Source organism: Rhamphochromis longiceps, linkage group LG3 (genome assembly GCF_057381845.1).
Source record: "Rhamphochromis longiceps isolate RC_006_pf linkage group LG3, R_longiceps_female_GT1.1, whole genome shotgun sequence".
NCBI classification, from domain to species: domain Eukaryota; kingdom Metazoa; phylum Chordata; class Actinopteri; order Cichliformes; family Cichlidae; genus Rhamphochromis; species Rhamphochromis longiceps.
Window position 1 is genome coordinate 36,189,807 of NC_140559.1, and position 21,528 is coordinate 36,211,334.

A 21,528-nucleotide genomic window follows, 5' to 3' on the forward strand; every position below is an offset into this window, starting at 1 on the left:
GTATATTTTGGATAGTAATTTGGGGGTTTTAAGAGTAAGAAATTGAACCACACTTGGTGGTGTTTGTAGTTCAACTTGACCGGGTTTAAATTTATTTTTTACTATGGATTTAATTTGTTGATATTCTAAAAATCTTTTCTTGTTGATCCCATATTGTGTAACTAGTCCGTCAAATGAGATAAATTCTGTTCCTTCTAGTATATGTTCTAAATATTTGATTCCTTTACCACTCCAATCTGAAAAGTTTATCATATTATTGTTTTGTAATATGTCAGGGTTGTTCCAGATAGGTGTACGTTTGCATGGGATTAATGAAGACGCCGTCAATTTTAGAAACTCCCACCACGCTGTCAGAGAAGAGCTGATGTTGATGCTTTTAAAGCATTCATGTCGTTGGATGTTTGAGCTGATAAATGGTAGGTCTGAGATCTCTAGATTGTTGCAAAGTGATTGTTCTACATCTAGCCAAGGTTCATCTAAGAGGGTATGTTTTAGCCATCCTGAGATAAACTGAAGCCTGTTAGCTAAGAAGTAGTGCTGAAAGTTAGGCAGTTCTAGTCCTCCTTCATCCTTGGTCTTTTGTAGTGTTTTTAAGCTTATACGTGGGGGTTTATTTTTCCAAAGGAATTTGGACATATATGAATCTAGAGATCTGAACCAATCTTGTGGTGGTTTAGTTGGGATCATTGAGAATAAATAATTTATTTTTGGTAAGACCATCATTTTTATAGCGGCAACCAATCAAACAAGAATTTATTCTGGATCCAAGGGAAATTTGGAGGTTTATATGGAGGTTAATAACCCAGATCCTTCATCTAGTATTCAGGTGTTTGCAGCTCATGGTATTCTATGGGATCTTCAGAGAGGCACACTCTCCCAATTTGGAGGGGCTGTATGGGCTCATATTGTGGTCATAAATATTTTGTACTTGTAAATCAGGATTTGTATGTGTAAAAGGAATTTGCGTGTGTGTAAAAAAGATTTGTGTGTGTAAAAATAATTTGTGCGTAGAAATGACAGTCTTCACTAGTGGGGATACTTACAAAGCTTTCTTCTTTATGAATTAGCATACATGTTTTTATTGAGCATTTGAAGAACCAGCAAAAAAAAACAGAAACTCTTGTAGAGGACATAAAGTCAGAGATGGACAAGGAGCAGGTGCATCTAGTACAGGTAGAGCTGCTGCAAAAACCCACAGAGCTCAGCAGCCAGCGCAACAAATTCTGGATCCTTGGCTTTTAGTTAGCATTAGCAGCACATGCTGCGTCCGATGTGAAAGGACTTTATGCTGTGCACTGTGACTCACAGCAATGCTCCCGGGTAGGGCTGGGCAAAATGATTATTTTCCTAATCGATGAATCTAGCGATTAATTTTTCGATGCATCGATTAATCTAACGATTAATTTTTCAATCAGATTCGATTTCGATTTGATTCGATTATCAATTATTTCCCCATTATTTGACTTGTATAGCAATTTCACATTTACTTTCACTTTACTAAAATAAAGTTGTAGTAGTCGTACAATCTTATATAAGAGATAGCATTTAACAAGAAATGAAATATGCAAACATATATAAAATTGAGGAAAAGTTAACAAAACATTTAAAATAAATAGCAACAATGGTGTCTTTAAACAAACAAAATGTAACATTCACTTTGATATCTGCAAAAAAGTGCTCTTCATTCACAAAACAAAATCCATTTTGTTCCCGTTTCTCACATTTCTGTGTGTGTGTTTGAGTTCAATCATCAATCATGTTAATTACATGAAGTAGTTATGGATTGTAGTAGTTATGCATTGGAGATTTAATAAAAATAAAATCCACAGTAAAATTGCAGTACAATCTTCTGTTTTTAACAAAAAATTAAATGTTGTGGAAAACAAATATGAATAAAGGAAATCATAGCAAAAAATTAATAAAATATAAACAGCAACAATGGCGTCTTTGAACAAATAAAATGTAACATTCACTTTGCTCTCTGCAAAAAAAGTGCTCTTCGTTAACAAAATATCCATTTTGCTGCCTTCTCTTCTATTTTTGTGTGTGTGTTCAATCACGTTCATCACATGAAGTAGTTATGCATTGGAGTGGAGGAATGTTAGCATTTCTACATGCTCAGCAGTCAGGCTTGCCCTTTTTTTTGGTGACAATGTTTCCAGCAACTGAAAAAAGCCTTTCAGATGGTGTTGATGTGGCAGGTACAGCCAGATATGATTTGGCTAAAGTAGCTAGTGTGGGGAATCTTGTTGCATTATTCTTCCATCATGTAAGGGGGTCATTATCCCTTGGAATAGGGGCTTCCCCAAAATACAACAATACTTCTTTCCTCACTGCCTCATTTTCTCCATCCCCAACCTGGTCAGTGTTTTCATTAAAATCTTCCTCCTCAGAATCTGTACCCAATAAAGTGTCCAACACAGATCTCTTCTTTGTTGGGGGACTTGCTGAGGCTTCCTGTCCCACATGTTCCTGCTCTAACTGTGATCTCTGCTCCCTTTTGAGATCAAGTGCCTCCCTCTGTATTCTTGCTTGCAGTTTCAGAGCATCTTCTGGAGAAAGGAATTTCAGTTTACGAAAACGTGGATCGAGGGCAGCAGCAATGAGTGACACATTTTTCCAACCTGCTTGAAATGCAGATACTTCTGGCTGCGACCTATACAAGATTTCCTCTTCTGCACAGTTCTGGAAAGAGTTCACTGCAGCAGAATCAAATGATTTGTTTTGGGTGGATTTCAGGAGACCTTTCAGCAGGGGGGGAAGAACAGAGACTGTGACATAAGACTGTCCACTGAGAACATTAGTGGCTTGCTCATAAGGCTTGAGCACCTCCTTCAATTCATCCAGAAGAATCCACTGATCATTTTTTCAGATCTAGGTACTGTTTCCCACGCTGTGTGACTTCTGGATCTGAAAGCGTCGCAACCACTGGCCATCTCTGTTCCAACAGACGTTCAATCATGTAGTATGAACTGTTCCATCTGACAGTGACATCCTGGATTAGTTTATGCTCAGCTGTACCCATCTGTTTTTGCTTCTGCTTAAGTTTGGTGCTAGCTGGCTCACTTTTCCTGATGTGCTTTACAAGGCCCCGTGCAGCTGATAGTGCCTTATCAATCTTGGGGTCTTTCAGTGCATAATTTACAACCAGTTGAAGTGTATGCCCGGCAAACCGATAGGACACCACTCCAAACTTCTCTTTCAGGATGTGAAGAGCTGAAACTATGTTACTTGCATTATCATGCACAATGGCAAGGACATTATGCAAGGAAATGTGGAATTTTTCTGCCACCTTCTCCACCCAGGAGGCAAGGTTTTCTGCAGTGTGGCGCTCTTCAACTGGCAGTGTTGCTAAATTGAAGGAGAGAAGATCCCAATTGTCATTAATGAAATGACAAGTTACCCCTAAATAGGACTCTGTGACCAGACTTGTCCAAGCATCAGTGGTAAGGGAGATTTTGGATGTGGCCTTTTTTAGTTAATTCCTTAGTTTCTCCACAGAAGTTTCATACTTTCTCTCTATCATGCTTGCAAAATGACGCCTAGACAGCAGAGTGTAACCTGGTTGGAAAGTGGTCAGCATTTCTTTGAATTCCTCACCTTCAACCACAGCAAGTGGTCTCATGTCTTTTAAAATCATAGATAAGACGCTCTCGGTAAGTACAGCCACCTCCTGGGGGGTGCATAGTGTACTTCTTCTCTGACAGTAGTCCTCCAGACGTCAAAAGCGTATAGTGTAGCTTTTATTTTGGAAAGAGCCATTTCTCTGTAATAAACTCTCTTTTCCAAAGATGAGTGATTTCTCGATCAGATAGATTTATTTTTTTTATTATTTTGTTGTTTCAGCAACATTAAATTTAAAAACTGTACCTTTGAGTTAAAATATATATTTATACTTTTAATAAATGACAAATTAAAAAGGCATGAACATTTTTTTGTATCGAAAAAATATCGAACCGTGACACCAAAATATCGAACTGAACCGAACCGTGAATTTTGTGTATCGTTGCACCCTACTATCTATCTATCTATACCATGTATGTGCCTCACTGTTATGCCATGTGCCTTCATAGCATAACAGTAAGAGATTAATGATAATCACCATCACCGTTTAGCAGGTGGTGTATTATCCTTGTTAACATTTTTCCTGTGGCCAATTCGCTGTCTCACATTTTTGTCTTTCTCCGATTTTGATAAGGGATGATCAAAACGAGTCGGAATGCGCCTGCGCGCATTCCGACTCGTTTTGCCAGCATGGGCCAGAAATAAAAACCAACTAAACAGCAGCTGCTACATGTTACTGCTAAGCATCTTAAATGATTTTTGCATTTACGGAGGTTGGGTGTTTATCTCTGTCTATGAGTGAGTGTATGTCTACGTGGATTGGGGGGTGTCTGGATGAATTAAAGGGTAAAAACCAGCGTTAGTAAAAAAATTGAAAACTTATGGTGGTTTGTCTTTTTCAGAAGCTGCTCCTGGATGTCATCGTTTGAGGTGCTGGTGCATAGCCGTCGTGCTTTTATGATAGGCCATGTCCACCTCACAAAGCCGGCAAATGACTGATTTGCTTTGTTTTCGGTTAAAATATCCCCTTATTGTAGAACTGTTCGGGTGGAGTGGTTTAAGTCAACTGCGACTGCCTGACTAATGTTTTTACGTCGACATATTTTACGCGTTGACGTAATCGATTACGTCGACACATTGTCCCAGCCCTACTCCCGGGTCAGCCCTGACTTTGTGTTAAACTAATCCTAAAGTAATAATGGTATTTCTAACCATTGATATACCACAACTTTATCCTTTCAGCAGCTACTGAAAGTTAGGGGACCTAGCTTCTATGGGATATTTATATAGAGATCCTCCAGCTTCAAACTCTATTACCCTTCAAGAACCTGCAGTTCAAAAGCACCCCTCCGACAGCCAAACCCATCAATTCTCTGATTGGATAGTTAAATTTGTGATTGACATGACATTGACCAATGAAATAAAAGGGTCAAAAATTATTTTTAAACATATAAATCCTGATGTGCAAGTATAAAACTGATTTACAAGTACAAAATATTTATGACCACAATTTGAACCCATAGGACTGAGGCAGTGCTGGGAGAAGGATCTGGGAATTCAGATTTTAGAGGATAGTTGGAGGAAGCTGGTTTAATCGTGGTGTGTTTGCTCACATGAAGCACAGTCTCAGCTTATCCAATACAAGTTGCTTCACAGAAATTACTGGACTCCCAGTAAGCTAGTCAGGTTGAAGTTTGCTGACAATGACACCTGCTGGAAATGTCAGGAGGAAGCCGGGACCCTAGTTCACATGTTGTATGCATACTGGAAAAATGATTACTTGTGGTATGGGATCATTAACCTTGTGAACAATCTTTTTAATCTTAACCTTTCTAAGTCTCCAGCTTTGTGTGTCCTGGGTCTGTTACCTGACAGCAGTATTCTCACTAGAAAACAGAGACTATGGGTGCGTTTGCCTTTCATAACAGGATGCAGTATAATACTGAGGCGCTGGAAGTCATCTAGCCCCTGTTGTTTTAGGGAATGGTCGGAACAAATGTCCAGGATGGCATTATATTGTGGCGAGCTCAGACAAGGAGGAGACGGAGGTATTGTTTGGTCTTGCTTCCCGTGAGCTAGCCAGGGAGCACAGCCGTTTATTGACATCTGCAGAAGAACACAGCCGCTAGCTAACTGCTCAGCGCGGCAACAGCACAGCAACAACAATAACAACACACAGGGTGCCCTCTGACCCCGGAAGGACATGCCGTCGCAGCAAGAGGGCGTCACCCGTCACTATGGCAACATAAACAAAACATAACTGTACAAACAGAACCCTGAACAGCCCTTACCCGCTACATAGCCCCCACCTAAGGGGTCAGTCGTCCCCGACGACCCCATTACCCCACACAAAGTCCTGCAAATGTCCAGGTGCCTTCTTTTGGTGCACCGGCCGGTCACGACCGGCGTGGGAAAAGTCACTCGGGTCAGAACATGGGGTGCCACCATCATCCCCTGCCCCGGCGTCTGCCGGAGCGAGCGGTCGGTACGCTGAGAGCCTGTCACGGTGCAACACCACCATGCGCCCCGGGCCCGACATGCGGATACGGTACACCACGTCTGTTAGCCGCTCCACGACCTCCGCCGGCCCTTGCCAGTGACTGCAGAGTTTGGGGGACACTCCTCTCTTCCGAACCGGGCAGTACACCCAAACCTTGTCGCCAGGCATGAAAACCCCCCCTCGGCACTTGGTGTCGTAGGCTCTTTTCTGTCGTACTCCGGCCTGGGCCTGGCGGGTGTAGTCATGAACCACCTGCAGCCGCTCCCTCAGCCTCCTGTAGTAGTCCATCTCTGGCCCACCATCAATCTCCGGCTCGGGGGGGACCCGAACACCAGATCCACAGGTGTCCGGAGCTCCCGTCCAAACATCAGAGCGGCAGGTGTGCACTGGCTGGACTCCTGCACCGCAGTCCGATACGACCAAAGGACCAGGGGCAGATGTCGGTCCCAATCCCGCTGGTGGCGGCTGGTGAGAATGGCGAGCTGGGTGGCCAGCGTGCGGTTGAAGCGCTCAACCAAGCCATCGCTTTGTGGGCAGAGCGGTGTGGTTCTTGTCTTCTCCACCCCCAGTCGTCGGCAGATCTCCCCGAAGACCTTCGATTCGAAGTTACGCCCCTGGTCACTGTGGAGCTCAGCCAGGACCCCAAAACGGGTGAACATCTCCTCCACCAGCTTCTTGGCCGTCGTCGTTGTGCTCTGGTCCGGCACCGCGTAGGCCTCTGGCCACTTCGTGAAATATTCCATAGCCACCAACACATACCGGTTCCCTGACTCTGTGACGGGGAAAGGCCCTAGGACGTCCACTCCCACTCTTTCCATTGGGGCCCCCACCAGGTACTGCTGAAGGGGGGCAGTGGAGCGTTGAGTTGGGCCCTTCTGTGCCGTGCAGGTGTCACAGCAGTGCACATGAAGTTCCACATCCCGTCGACAGCCAGGCCAGTAGAACCGTCCCCTGAGGCGGCGGAGAGTTTTGGCGTTCCCATAGTGTCCTGCCCCCACCGAGCCATGGACCAGCTCAAGCACCTGCGACCACAGCGACCGAGGCACCAACAGCTGCAGGAGACCTCTGCCCTGACCGGGGGCCCGCCATCTCCGGTACAGGAGGCCGTCGTGGGTCTCCAGATTGTTGTGGTGGGAGTAGTAGGCCTTCACCTGGGGCTCCTGTCCCAACACCCCCGTCCAGGCGGGGCGTTGCGCCGCCTCCAGCCATGCCCCCACCTGAACCAACGTCGCGTCGGCCTCCTGCTCCCACTTCAGCTGCTGCGTTGTCAATGGGAACCACCCCCAGCACCTCCTGGGCCCGCTCCTCCTGTCGCAGGCAGTAGCGGCACTCGACGGCTACGCAGGGCCGTCTGGAGAGGGCATCAGCGTTGCCATGCTGTCGACCTGCCCAATGCTGGATCTCGAAGTCATAGCCCTGAAGGACCTCCAGCCAGCGGGCCACCTGCCCTTCTGGGTGTTTGAAGTTCAGGAGCCAAGTCAGAGATGCATGGTCAGTGCGCAGGAGGAACCGGCAGCTGTGCAGATATGGCTGGAAGTGCTGCACCGCTAGCACTACGGCCAGCAGCTCCCGCCGGGTCACGCAGTAGTTCCTCTCGGCTCGCCCCAAGGCACGACTGAAGTACGCCGCCACCCATTCTCCAGCCTCGTCCTGCTGGGAAAGGACCGCCCGACTCCTACATTGCTAGCATCAGTGTCCACAATAAAAGGTTGCCGGGCGTCGGGGTAGGCCAGGACTGGGGCTCTGGAGAGGGCCTCCTTCAGCTGTGCAAAAGCCGCAGCACAGGCCTCCCCCCCAGCCAAACAGCTGCCCCTTGTCAGTCAGGCGGTGGAGGGGGCTGGCCATTGTCGCGAACCCCTTGATGAACCGACGGTAGTAGGAGGCTAGGCCCAGGAAGCTCCGCAGTTCTTGGACGTTCGAGGGAGTCGGCCAGTCCCGGACCGCAGCCACTTTTGCGGGGTCAGTGGCGACACCTCGATCACATGGCCCAAGAACGTGGTCTCTCTCGCCAACAGCCGGCATTTCGCGGGGTTGAGCCGCAGCCCAGCTCGTCGGATGGCACTCAAGACCTCGCTCAGGTGAGACAGTGCACTGTCGAAGTCGCCACCATGCACCAACAGGTCATCCAGGTACACAACGCAGCGGCTACGAGGGATATCCACGAGCACCCTCTCCATCAGCCTCTCGCCTTGTAATCGGAAGGTTGCCGGTTCGAGCCCCGGCTTGGACAGTCTCGGTCGTTGTGTCCTTGGGCAAGAAACTTCACCCGTTGCCTACTGGTGGTGGTGTCCGGTGTTCTGGGAATTTCTCCTACCCCGTAAACCGTCCTACCCGTTGTTCCTGAGCATGTGCGCGCATGCGCACAACACAAAAAGGGAAGCTAAGCGCATCCGGCTGTGATTTCACGCTACTCCATTGTCATATTTTCAGGAGAATAGGTAAGTAGTAAGTATTAGTACTTTTTATTGACGTTGATACTTGATTTTTTTTTTAAGCCTTTGTGATTGTTTGTCAATATTAAAGTGAAGTCGCTATCTGCTTTCTGCACAAAACTGTCGAATTTGCAGATTCGGTGAAGTCTGCTGTCAAGTTACTGGACACGTGGTATTTGCACAACACTTTTGAGTCCGCAGCTTCGGTGTTTTAAGGCTGTTTCGGTAATGTCGTTATTTAATAAGTTAAATTATTTGCATTGTCAACTGCACATATTGAAGCTCATAAGAAAATGTTTACTGACATTCGTAGATATGGAGAAGAAGTGGGAAGAGATTTACGCGTTCATTTCTGCGGGCTCCTACCCTTCAGGATATGACCAGGCTCAGAGGCAAAACCTCAGAAGATATGCCTCAAAATTCAAACAAAAGGGTCAGTAATTTATTGTTAATACTAACAACTCATATATGTGATTAAATTAATTTCTAAATATATATTGTTTTACTGCAGATGGAGAACTCTTTGTTGGAACCAGAAGAGTAGTAAAAACCATGGATGATGCCAGGAAGATATTTCATGAGTTTCATTCATCTCCAATTGGAGGACACACTGGCACACACAAAACGCTAAATGCAGTGTATTCCAGATTTTACTGGTTTGGTATGACAGTTGACATTAAAACATGGGTATGTATTAACTGTTTGTACTGTTGTTAAATAGTGTTTAAAATAAGCAATTTTTTTGATATCAGTTAAAAGAGAAACTGTACACTTGCAAAATATAAATAAATATGGTTAATTAGTGACATTACAGTAATAACCTGTAGGCCTGGCAGAGATTTGAAGACACGCACACAAACTATTGTTGCTAAATATTTTGTTCGTTAGAGAATATGTCATTACCGGTAAGTGTTTTTTATTTTTTGTTTTTTACAAATGAGAATGTTGAACATTTACGTGAACTCCATAAATATTTTTACCTTAAAGATTCTGGAATGTGACCAGTGTCAAAAAGTTGGGAAACCACTGACTGCTGTGCAACCGTTACAGTGTATTCAGGTAAATATTATGCCCCGTTTACCCATCAAACTATGTTTGTAGCTCATATTCATAAAGGCAGGAGGGTTTGCCAACTAATTTTAACCATCAATGTTAATGTGTACATTATACAAATTGTTATTCAAATTATTTATTTGTCCTTGATAGGTGTCTGAAGTGTGGGAACTTATTGGTATAGATCTTACTGGACCTCTTCCTAAAACTTCAAGCGGCTTCCAGTATATACTTACTGCAACTGACTACTTTTCAAAATGGGTTGAAGCTTTCCCATTAAAAACAAAATCTGCATCTGAGGTAGCCCAGCACTTGTGCTCCATTATATATAGACATGGCTGCCCCAAAAGGATTTTGTCAGACCAAGGCAGAGAGTTTGTGAATGAAGTAAGTGTTAAATAATTTTCAGTTACATTTTTTAACTTTACTTCACTGGGGTCAAAGATTTTTTTCTTGTGTGCTTGTATAAGAAGTATAACCTTGTCCTTATCTGTTGAAGCTCAACTCTGATCTTTGCAAGTTATTGCAAATTGAAAGAAGTGTCACAGCAGCATACCATCCACAGACCATCTGTGGATGGTATGTTGTCATTGGTCTTTTCATCTCATCTCAACATAAAAAGGTATGCCTAATTTTTATCTATCAGTTTTTAATAACATTACTTATGTTATTCAAACTTAATTGTTACTTAATAATTTATTAATTTCTTTACTTCTAATTAAACTTTCTGTCTTACTTACTGTGTTTACATATTTCTATGCCTGCATTTAGAGCCCTCCGAAAACTGGTGAATGACCAGCAGAATAACTGGGATCTGTATCTAGAGCCCACCCTGTTTTCACTTCGGTCAAAAGTACACACCACAACAAAATACACACCTTTTTTTCTGATGTATGGAAGAGAAGCAGTATTTCCATCAGAAGTGCCTGCTCAAGTGCCGGTGAGTGTTTGTCAAATTCTTTCTATGTTAGAACAAAGAATTGAAACCATTTAAGAAAAAAACCCAGTAATGTCTTTATGAATATGATATCATCTTGTTTTAATTGCTAATATCTACAAAATTTTAGATTTCCAACATCATTCTGCCAGACGACAAAAGGTACAGTGACTATGTACAGTCTGAAAGTGAAGCACAACATGCAGTTAAAGAAACTGCACAAGAAAACATTGCGAAGTCACAAGACAAGCAAAAGGTTGCATACGCCAAGCGGGCCCGGAAAAAGTACAAAAATGTTGTGTACAATGTAGGGGATCAAATTCTGCTTCTAAATATGAGGAAACGTGGGCGAAAAGGAGGAAGACTTGAACCGGATTTTTCAGGTCCCTACACAATTGATGACTTCAGTGGAAAATGTGTTAGACTGAAAAACGCTGAGGGAAATACTTTAAAAGGTCTTTACAGTATTGACCACATTAAACCCTATAGAACAAGCCACCCTGTCAAGTCTCAACTCCAACTGAACCTGTTGAGAGTAGCCCATCTTCTGAGATGTGGCCTTGTAGTCCTCAGCATCATCATGAAGCGCTGCAAAATAACAGATCCTCTGTCATTCAGTTTGCACCAAAAATAGCTCAGGTAAAATCAGTCCAAGCACCAGAAGAGCTTGTACCAGTGATCCCCCAGAAACCCAGCACGCAAGAAAAAGGTGGCATAGCTAAAAATCTCATTCTGACCGGTTGGTCAATTGTTGCCAGTTTGGCTAGTCAAATGGATAGAATGTTTTATTTTTTTCTCCCTTCTTGCTAATTTTGACCTGTTGGTCCAATTTTGGCTAATTTCTGATTTACATAAAGCTACTCCCCTCTGGCATGTTTATGTTGTTGGCCCGTTGGCCCTTGTCTGCTTGTGGCCTGTTGGCCCTTGTCTGCTTGTTGGCCATTGACCGTGATTTTCAAATGGCAACTGTTATTACTAAAGAAACTTATCATATTTTGTTTTGTAGTGAAGTGGCTTTGGGCTGCAAAAGACACCGGGCGTGTGGAGGCAGTCGTTGGGCCATACAAATTGTATGACTCTTCTTTTCGCACACTGGAGGATAGTGGGTGGCTTTCTGATGAGGTAAGTGAAATAATCATTTTTGGTCCTAGTGGTGGTCTGTAAAAATAATCTTCTTTTAATCCAAACAGGTCTTTGATGCATACCTGCACTGCCTCATTAAGAAACAAAAGGCAAGTAAGAACGTATGCCGGTTATTTCACAAAGGTATTTTATACAATTTTGTAATCTTTTTAAAAAAAAAAAAATCTTGCATTTTTCAGAAACCCGTGCAACCTCTCTGTTTTCTGGGAAGTTTAAATGTGTCAGCAAGGTAATGTAGATGTTATATTGGTTATATAGTGTATGCTATGTAAATAAATCTAAACCTTTTATAAACTTATTCCACAGATGTTGTTTCCGGCTGAGGACATTTGGTTGTGCCCACTGAACTCTGGTGCACACTGGATCCTTGTGGTACATGTTCACACCTCATGTGTTTTTTCTCTTTTTTTGTTTTACTGTTATTTTTAGCAGCATATTCTTATTTTAAAAATGCTTACAATTGATTATGTTTACTTAAGTGAGTGTAATACACATATTCTACTAAATACAATTTTTATTTTAGGTTGTCAAAATCTCCTCACAATCTGTACTGCTGTTAGACCCTCTTGGAAATGAAGGTTGTTATGAAAGGAAAGTTATGCGTAACTGGAGGTATTCATCATTCATTAATTATCTGTTTTAGGTTGTTTGGTTTGTGGGTTTTTTTTTTCTTTTTATTTAGAGCAAAATGCTGGCTACATTTTAAAAACTTGTTTTGTTTTTATTAGGAATTTTCTGAAGATGAAAGGAAAGGAAGAGTCCCGAGTGGATTGGAAAATGGAGACTCTGCCACACAACAAGCAGATGGACTCCAGCAGTTGTGGAGTTTTAGTGTTGAAGGTATTTAATAAGCAATTGTATTTAATGTATTTAACTAGAATTAAGTTAATCAATTGCAATTACTGTAACATATTTTACAGTTTGCCGAACACTACCTTCTGAGTGGAGAGGTTACTAGGGTGCTGTCCACTCCAGAAGCCATTGGGCTGCACCGCACTGAAATTGCTTGCGAACTGCTAGAACATCAAAGTAAGTTGAGTCATGTGCTTTTGTATTGCAATAGCACTTTCAGTTTTGTTTAAAACTGTTAGGTTTAATGTCAGTGTGTTTCTAGGTAATGCTGTGTAGTTTGTTCCATGCTGGAAGCCGATCCTGAGTCCAGTATGATTGAAATGGTAAAACAAATAAACCACAAATGCAATATACAGTGGCTTGCAATAGTATTCGGCCCCCTTGAACTTTTCCACATTTTGTCACATTACAGCCACAAACACAAATCAATTTTAATTGGAATTCCACGTGAAAGACCAACACAAAGTGCTGTACACGTGAGAAGTGGAACAACAATCATACATGATTCCAAACAATTTTTACAAATGAATAACTGAAAAGTGGGGTGTGTATAATTATTCAGCCCCCTGAGTCAATACTTTGTAGAACCACCTTTATCTGCAATTACAGCTGCCAGTCTTTTAGGGTCTGTCTCTACCAGCTAGAGACTGGTAGAGACATTGGTCTTTCACGTGGAATTCCAATAAAATTGATTCATGTTTGTGAATGCAATCTGACAAAATGTGGAAAAGTTCACGGGGGCCGAATACTTTTGCAAGCCACTGTAGTAATTATTTTCCTCATCAAATTCATAATGTTGGTTAACACACTTACACCCCCCCCCCTTCTCCCTCTTCAGGTGCAGTGCGAGTTTTGTTCCAGATGGGCACATTTTGGATGTGCTCAATATGAGAGCAGCCTGGTCAAGTACCTGTGCGACAAATGTGCATAATTTGTACACTGTTTCTTTTTCAGTTCTTTCTCCCTGTGTTCTGTTGGATCTATAAATGTCAAATATATGTATCTGTAAATATATTCAGTAAATATATACTGTAACTATAATGGAGTGAGTTCATTGTCAAAGTTTATATAGTCAGGTGTTCCAATCACTTCAGTGGTGACAGCTGTATAACTTAAGCACCTTGGCATGCAGACTGCTTCTACAAACAAGTGCCAAAACATGCTACCTTTGTTATTATAAATTAGAAGCATAATTCTGACAGGAAGAATTATGTGCCAAAACATGCTACCGTTGTTATTATAAAGTAGAAGCATAATTCTGACAGGAAGAATTACGTGCCAAAACATGCTACCTTTGTGAATGTGACCTACAAACACACTTTAATGGGTAAAAAGAAGTGTCAAACCGAACTGAATATCAGCTACAAACATACTCTGATGGGCAAAGTTAAGTGGCAAACCATCATACCTACTTAAATTTGTGCTGGAATTATTGTTTGGCAGCAGAAATGTGCATAAATTACATACAGTAGGACATTTTGCCAAAGTAGGACAGTTTGTCATATGGCAGCGTAAAATTATCCTACTGGTAGGACGTTTTGCCAAAGTAGGATGGTTTGTCAGAACACCGGCAGCCTCGCCTCTGTCAGTGCGCCCCAGGGTGGCTGTGGCTACAATGTAGCTTGCCATCACCAGTGTGTGAATGTGTGTGTGAATGGGTGGATGACTGGAAATGTAAAGCGCTTTGGGGTCCTTAGGGACTAGTAAAGCGCTATATAAATACAGGCCATTTACCGTTTATTTACCATTTTGTTTACTGTGTCACAGTCTACAGAGGCAGGCCGTGCGGTGGTGTGTGTAATGGACCCAGGAGCGTACACAAGTGAGTAGACGGGAGTGAGTTTAACAGAAAGCGAGCCTTTAATATGACTGAAGACCAGGAATACAAACACAGCAGGGATAGCGTGGCTAAACTATAACTAAACTGGGAAAACTAATACTGTGACAAACTAAGAGAACTCTGAGACGAAGATGATCACAAAAAGACTGATCGTGAAAACATGGGGGTGAGAACACAGACGACGCGACACAGACTACATGAAACACAGAGACTAAACACACAAGAGGGATGATCAGGGGAAGTGGCCACACATGGGAACACAGCTGACACAGATAAACATAACAAGACATGGCAGGAGTAAACAACACTGACGGGAGACTGTCAAAGTAAAACAGGAAGTACACAGAGGTGCAAACAGGAGGAGAGAGAGAGCACGGGCATAGTGGGCTGGGGAAACATGGAATGAAACACAAGGAGGGGAGATGAGGGCTCACAGATACATAGAGGGGCACACAGGGGATAAAAGTCACAAGGGGAAGTCAAATAAGGAACAACATAATAGGACAACTCAGGAAACATGACCTAAATAAGGAACGAAATACAAAAATACAAGAAACTAAGAATACTGGGCCCACATGGCCCAGGACCATGACATATTGTGTTTGTGTCGATTTTGAGTTGACAGGAATCTGATGGAGAGAACAAACACAATCCAGTCGTAGTTACTGATCCATCATCTGTTCATTGATTGACACTGATTGACACATTTTGGAGATGTTAGCTCTTTATACAATAAAGTTACAGCGGGATACAAATAACATCAGGCTGATCCTGCCACAATTTGTTCCCCGGTTCAAATCACGGACAAACAGTATCCCACAGTTGTTTATGTTTTTAAACCCATTTTGCACAGAGAGGCATTTTTTGAAACATGCATTGATAGCAATGTTGAATATTATTACACATGAAAAAACACAACTAGACGTAAAATAATCACACCGTGACGCTTCTGCCTTTTTAAATGGAGGGACAGTAACTGCGTGTTTATATGTAAGCTGTAAAACCTGCAGATAGTCAGATTAACAGTATTTCATCTCTATCTGCCATTCTGAAATTCATCTCATGTAAACAATAACGTGGCGCACAGCATGACGTGAAAAAAAGGCACATACCTTTGACGTTGGGTGATGAACTCTGTATTCCTCGTCTACACGTAAACGCAAAAAATTAGTTTTAAAAAATCTCAGTTTTCGGTGATTCGAAACGCCGTTTACGTGTGGACAAAACGGCTGCGTTTTCAAAAATACCCGTGTAGGTGTGAACAGAGCGTAAAAGAGTTAGTAGTTTGCAAGGTTATTATTGTTAACGAAAACTAACGAAATAACGAAAACTAGATGTGAAAAAACATTTTCGTTAACGGAAATAAAAAATTTAAAAAAAGGAAAACTAACTAAAACTGTAATGAGTGTTCACAAAACTAACTAAAAGTAACTGAATTTATAGCAAAAACATGTTTAGTTTTCATTGATGTGTGCGTGTCATACAATAGTCAAGGGTGAAAATGAAGTTTAGTTTACAGATTTTTTTCTTGCTGTCTAATTATGCCAGCAGGTGGCAGTACGTTAGTCGAGTCGTCTGTGTTGCTGCTCCGTCCACATGCAGAATCATGTCAGGAAAAGTCGGGAGAAAGCGCCAGAGTCCAGTTTGGGATTACTTTGAATATGACTGTGTTTTGGATAAAGCAAGTGTCTTGTAGTGGAAAGAGACAAATTATGAGGGACATTTCTAAAGGGAAAAAAATCCCACAAACCTCAAAGTGCACTTGAAAAGCTCACACAAGAAGGCTAACCTAGCTTACCTTGAGAAGGTAAGGGAGCACACTCAACTCTCATCCCCAGAAACAGAAGCTAACCCCAGACAAGGCAGCGTGATGCATCCCGAGACAACAGGACTGGGACATCTACATAACTGTGTGAGTCAATTGCCTTCAAAAAGTTTATCAATTCACTTGAACCAAAATTACGAACACCCGGTGCTGCAAGAGTTAATAGTCTCATTGGGGCCAAGATATACATTTTATAGTTGCCTGGTATCAGTGGTTGTTCATCTGCCTTTATTTATTTATTTATTTATTTATTTAAAGAACCCATAGGTGGGAATGTGAGTTGTCTGTCTCTGCGTGTTAGCCCTGCGACAGACAGGTGACCTGTCCAGGGTGCAGGGTATGGTAGCTGGAATAGCAACATACCCAAGGATAAGCAGAAGAGAATGACTGATATGATGAAACTGGGATTTTGTTACACTTAATTATTGCAAACACAACTAAAACTATAACTGAAACTAATCAAAACTAAACTGAAACTAAGGATTTTCAAAAAATAAAAACTAAACTAAACTAGCAAACAATTGGTAAAAACTAAAACCTGGTAGTTAATTTTCTTACTACCTGTAATTTATTCCAGATTACTTGTATTTGTTTAATTGTTTACTAAATGTTTGAGGTGTGAAAGAAACCGCAATGGAGCAAAATGTGGGTGTGTGTGGTTGGAGGATGTGTTTGTGCGTGCGAGAATGGTGGGAGCGCGCGAACATTTTTCTTGTAAAACAAAGGGGAGCCTAGCAAAAAAAGTTTGGGAGCCACTGCTTTAATCATTAAAATGTCTTAAATGATTAAAATGAAGTAAGACAAAGTAAAGCAATTCACCATATTTTAGACAGTAGAGATAAGTAAACATGTTACATTTTCAGATAAAAAGTTATTCTGTGTTATAATGTCTAATATGCTCACTGACTCAACTTTTTTTTAGTATTTCCCATTACTTTCATACCTAGTGCTTCATTTATAAAAATTTTAGATTGTGTATTCTCAAATACTCAAATCCTAAATTGGGTAAGTTGAAACTGAAGCGCCCCCATAAATCTATTGGAATAAAAAGTGTAGCCTTCACCTCTAGGTTATAAAGTTTCATAAAGAAAAATTATTTCAAGCTTCAATGCTGAACTTGAGTAAATGTGATGAGTTAAATTCCATCACTTCCAACAAACACTTGGAGCAACACAACAAGAACACAGAGAGAGGTGAAGTGAGTGAAGTGGATCAGGTTTTCACCACTGTCAAACACACTGTCATCTATCGGACAAGTGAAGTCTAAATCACTATCAGTGCCTGGCGAGGTGAAGGTAACAAAGCCTGGTGATTTGCCGGTGATGGTGTCGCTGATCCATTTCTGGTACTGGGACACACGAGTGTAGATCCCAGGTCTCATAGGCTCAGCACAGCCATAACCAAAGCTCACAACTCCACTTTGGACCCAGACTGATTCTTTCTTTGTCATAAGTGGTCCCCCGGAGTCTCCCTGTAAAAAGAAATTGATAAAAGTTAAGACAGATAGGCGTCCTGTAGAGGTCCTGACTTGTCTCAGTAAGATCAATCCTGGTGAAGTATGGATCGTGTCAACATGAAACAGATTATTTGCATGTCTGAGTAAGAGGCCATGGTGCAGTAATGTAACAAGTAGTGTAACAAATGATTTCTACATGAATTAATGAAGTAACATGATGCATTACTTCCTTAAAAAGTAACTAGCAGCATTTGTTTTATTAACATCCCACTCTATCTTGTAAACAAACAGTGGGTGTTACCTGACATGAATCCTTCCCTCCAGCTTTTAACCCAGCACAGATCATGTTCTCTGTGATCTCACTGAAGTCTTGATAGTAGCATTTGCACTCGTTGCTTCCCACTATTGGTACATTCACCTCCTGCAGGATGTTGGAAAGTGAACCATCACCTAATTGGAAAAAATTCAAATGCAAGAGCTTTTATTAAAGAAGCCAGCACCATCTTCTTCTCCCTCCACTGTGGATCATCTGCCTCAGTCTCATGCTATTCTTAGCATTCTTTCCTGCTATGTCCTCCTCTACACCCATGAAGCTCTTTTGTGGTCTTGCTCTTTTCTCTCCTGCATGGCAGCTCCATATATTCAATACCCTTTGTCCACCATGTTCCCTCTTGTGCACCTCTTCTCCACTGTATAAACCATATGTCTAACTATGTCTCCAAACCGCTCAACCTGAGCTGTCCCTCTGATGATCTCATGAATGAAAATCGAAACATCTTTAGCTCAGTATGTCTATGAAGGTTCTCAGTCATCCAGGTCATCATAGTCTAAGGAACGTGGAGACAAGCGTCTGGACTTCTTTAAGTTGCTTGAAGAGGTTTCACCTCTCATTCGAGAAGCTTCTTCAGTTCTAAGGTCAAATGATTGAGAGTCCCAGATTTAAGCCTTGTGGGAGTAACCCCTCAAGAGTGTCCCCCCTTGGCTCATGTGATTAGATAGAGGATCATTAGGGGGTCCATTGTCCCTCTTGGGGGGACACTGCCACAGGACTTAAATTTGGGACTCTAGAACTGAAGAAGCTTTTCGGATGAGAGTTGAAACGTCTTCAAGCCACTTAAAGGAGTCCAGATGCTTTTCTTTACAAGCTCCTTAGACATCTTTAGCTCAGCTTCATGTCTTCTTGTTAGAGCCACCATCTCCAAACTGTACATCATACTATTCACTATTCTTTTTGAACCTTGATAAAGTAAGTAAAGTAAAATAAACTAAATTTTTTGTAACTTACTTGCCGTACTACCAAAACCAGTGACCCAGCTGCTGGTCCCACTGTAGAAAGTGCTGTTTTCAGAGGCTAAACAGATGGGTTGAATGTAGTCTGTGAAATTCACTGGAGCCGACAGCTTCAGGAGGCATATGTCGTTCTCAATTGTTAAAGGGTTGTAGTTGGGATGGCAAACAATGTTTTCAAGTGTCTGTGTCACCTCATTTGGGTTTAAACCTGACTGGCTGTGGCGACCCAGATGGACCTTTGTGAAGGAGAGTTCAAGTCTTGACAAAACGGAAAAAAACGGAAAAAAATATATAGTTATTTTCATAGCATCTTATGTTGACCATTATAACAGTCACCATAGTAACAAATGCAGTAATATATATATATATATATATATATTCCAGTTGATGGAAAGTTTCTCATCTGGCTGTGATTTAATGTGCTATTTATATAGAGTCAAATCAAAGCAACAGCAACAGTTTCTTCAAGGCCTTTTATTCATGTTAGTATTAGCCATCAGTCATTAGAACCAAAAAAATAGCTTAAAAAAAGGGACCACATGATAACCAGACAAGTGCAAAATTATCCATTTTCTTACAAATCACAAGTCTAAAAAAACCCCCAGAACTTTTTGAAGTCAGGAAACAGTGCTAACTCCTGCAACACCATGCAGGAACATTATTATTACTAAAAATGGAAACTTACAATGGTGACTTACAATGAAATGCAGTGAGCGGCCGTCAACACCCACTGGTCGGTGATGAGGGACCCTCCACAGGAAAAACTGCCAAAAATGGATAAAGCTGCCTGCCAGGGCCAACTTCCTGGGGGTGCATCTTGACCTCCTACAATTCTGCTATGTTTTGCAGTCATGCCGCATGCTGATAAATAAAAATGGATGCAAGTTAAATGGTGAGTACGCTGATAAGCCACAATAAAAACCACTTACTGGTAAAGCAAAGAGCATTCCTTATTGTTTTAGGCGTAATGTTTGGCAATTTATCTGTCATGTTGTTTTTGATTGTGTCTGCCTGCAAGCGCCTTTACTAAGAAAGATGCAAAGATTCTTAAAACATGCTGATTGTACAACAAACTCCACTGACTGTAAGTCAACTTTCAAACCTCCCCAGACTGCAGCTTTTTATTCAGTTTGGTGCTGATATTTGTGAAGATTCTTGTTTTTTTGCAAACAGGGCTTAATAATACTATATTTTAGGTAGACTTCCTGCAGTATTCTTCAGATTTTCAGAGAGAGCCAGTTGTAATTTAAAATGCAATACAATATGCAACATTTTATTGGTGGTGTAAAAATGATCATGTCTTAACTCATGTAGTAGGGTTAGACAAATATATTTGCTCTGTTTGGTAACTTCAATCAAAGCTGTGACTTGGTCAGTATATTACGGATATTCGGTCCTCTCCAAATTAAAATTTTCAAAGTCAAATCTCAACAACAGTTGCCTCAGGTTGCTTTGTATTGTAAGGATAAAGACCCTACAGTAACAGGAAGAAACCTCCGACAGAACCAGGCTAGGGGAAGGACGGCCATATGCCATGAGTGGGTGAGAGTGAGGGGAGGGAGACATGACGAGACATTCAATCCTAAAATATGTTGGCATCGTATCCTGTCCTTGCTGTAAAACCAATATGTTTAGTCATTGTTTATAGTTTCATAACTTTGGCATTTAATATTTAACTTAACAAAACGTCTATCCAAGGGTGTAGACTGTAGGATTAATGTCAAATGAAAAAGACTCCGAGCACTCCTTTGTTGCTGAAACAAATGGGAGGAGTATCGTCTATTGTCTGCAGCTGAGAGGAGGAAATAATCATGTTGAAACCTGAAGCTTGCAGAATGTGTAAAATTGTTCTTGGATGCTTACCAGGCTGCTGTGAATCAGCATCTGAAAATTGAAACAGCGATAACTAGTTAAAACAGTGTATTGCAGATCACGATTTGCTTTTGTCAGCACGTGTCAGAGAGAGAGGAAACAAATATGTAAAAATTGAAATTGGACCTGCTCACAGAATTTTAGGAAAAGTGAGTGATTTAAAAACTAAAACTGTCCTTTCAGGAAATTTAAAAGTGTTTTTTCCAATAGCAAATTAAATATATTATATTATACTATATTATGTTATATTACATCTTATGATATTGCCCATGTAATTTAAAAATTCAATTTCTAATATCGTTTGTCTGCTAACAATTCAATTTTATTTATTTATTCAACAGCAATCAAATCAAAGATTTTGTCATTTGTACTTGTGCCAGTATCGTCTCTTCCCTTATAAACACTGGTTTTTATTAGGTTACTGAATTCAGCTCTGCCGAACACGTGCTAAACACATACTTGCCAGTTTATTGATGAATAAGTTGGAAATGTCTATATAAAATAACACAATGTGACTTTCCTGTCCTTACAGGGAATATGCCGAGTGAGCCCTTTAATAGTAACCTGGCAGAAAAAATGTGACTAATGTTTAATGTTTTGTATCTCTGTATTAATCTTTCGCTCTTCTATAGCCCATAAGAAAATAGTGTAGTACTGCAAATAAAATCAATTTCTCACCTTTGCACAAGAGAACGACGATCACAGAGAAACAGCACACAAACTGTTGGAGAGACATTGTTAAGTACACCGGTTTTAATTTGACT

General features: G+C 41.4%; 1 protein-coding gene across 2 annotated transcripts; it reads right to left on the reverse strand.

Moving 5' to 3' along the window:
- Nucleotides 1-17,163: 17,163 nt before the first annotated feature.
- LOC146674426 (serine protease 27-like) lies at nucleotides 17,164-21,500 on the reverse strand. 2 transcript variants are annotated; one of them, XM_085395867.1, is made up of 6 exons: nucleotides 21,443-21,500; nucleotides 20,756-20,776; nucleotides 19,591-19,753; nucleotides 18,897-19,150; nucleotides 17,904-18,052; nucleotides 17,164-17,617 (listed from the first exon to the last, which is right to left on the reverse strand). In XM_085395867.1, exons 1-6 carry the CDS (start codon nucleotides 21,498-21,500, stop codon nucleotides 17,282-17,284), a joined length of 981 nt encoding a protein of 326 aa, XP_085251993.1. In that variant the 3' UTR covers nucleotides 17,164-17,281. The 2 variants fall into 2 exon arrangements, with proteins under 2 accessions (XP_085251993.1, XP_085251986.1); XM_085395860.1 differs by having other exon boundaries at nucleotides 18,888-19,150.
- Between the last annotated feature and the right edge of the window lie 28 nt (nucleotides 21,501-21,528).

Bases quoted from the DNA above. Each gene is read 5' to 3' on its own strand.
- LOC146674426 (XM_085395860.1), bottom strand. From the start codon at position 21,500: ATGTCTCTCCAACAGTTTGTGTGCTGTTTCTCTGTGATCGTCGTTCTC. The intron at 19,754-20,755 runs GTAAGCATCCAA...TTTATTTATCAG, and splicing joins TGCTGATTCACAGCAGCCTG to CATGCGGCATGACTGCAAAA. The intron at 18,053-18,887 runs GTAAGTTACAAA...TTTTCCAATTAG, and splicing joins TGGTTTTGGTAGTACGGCAA to GTGATGGTTCACTTTCCAAC.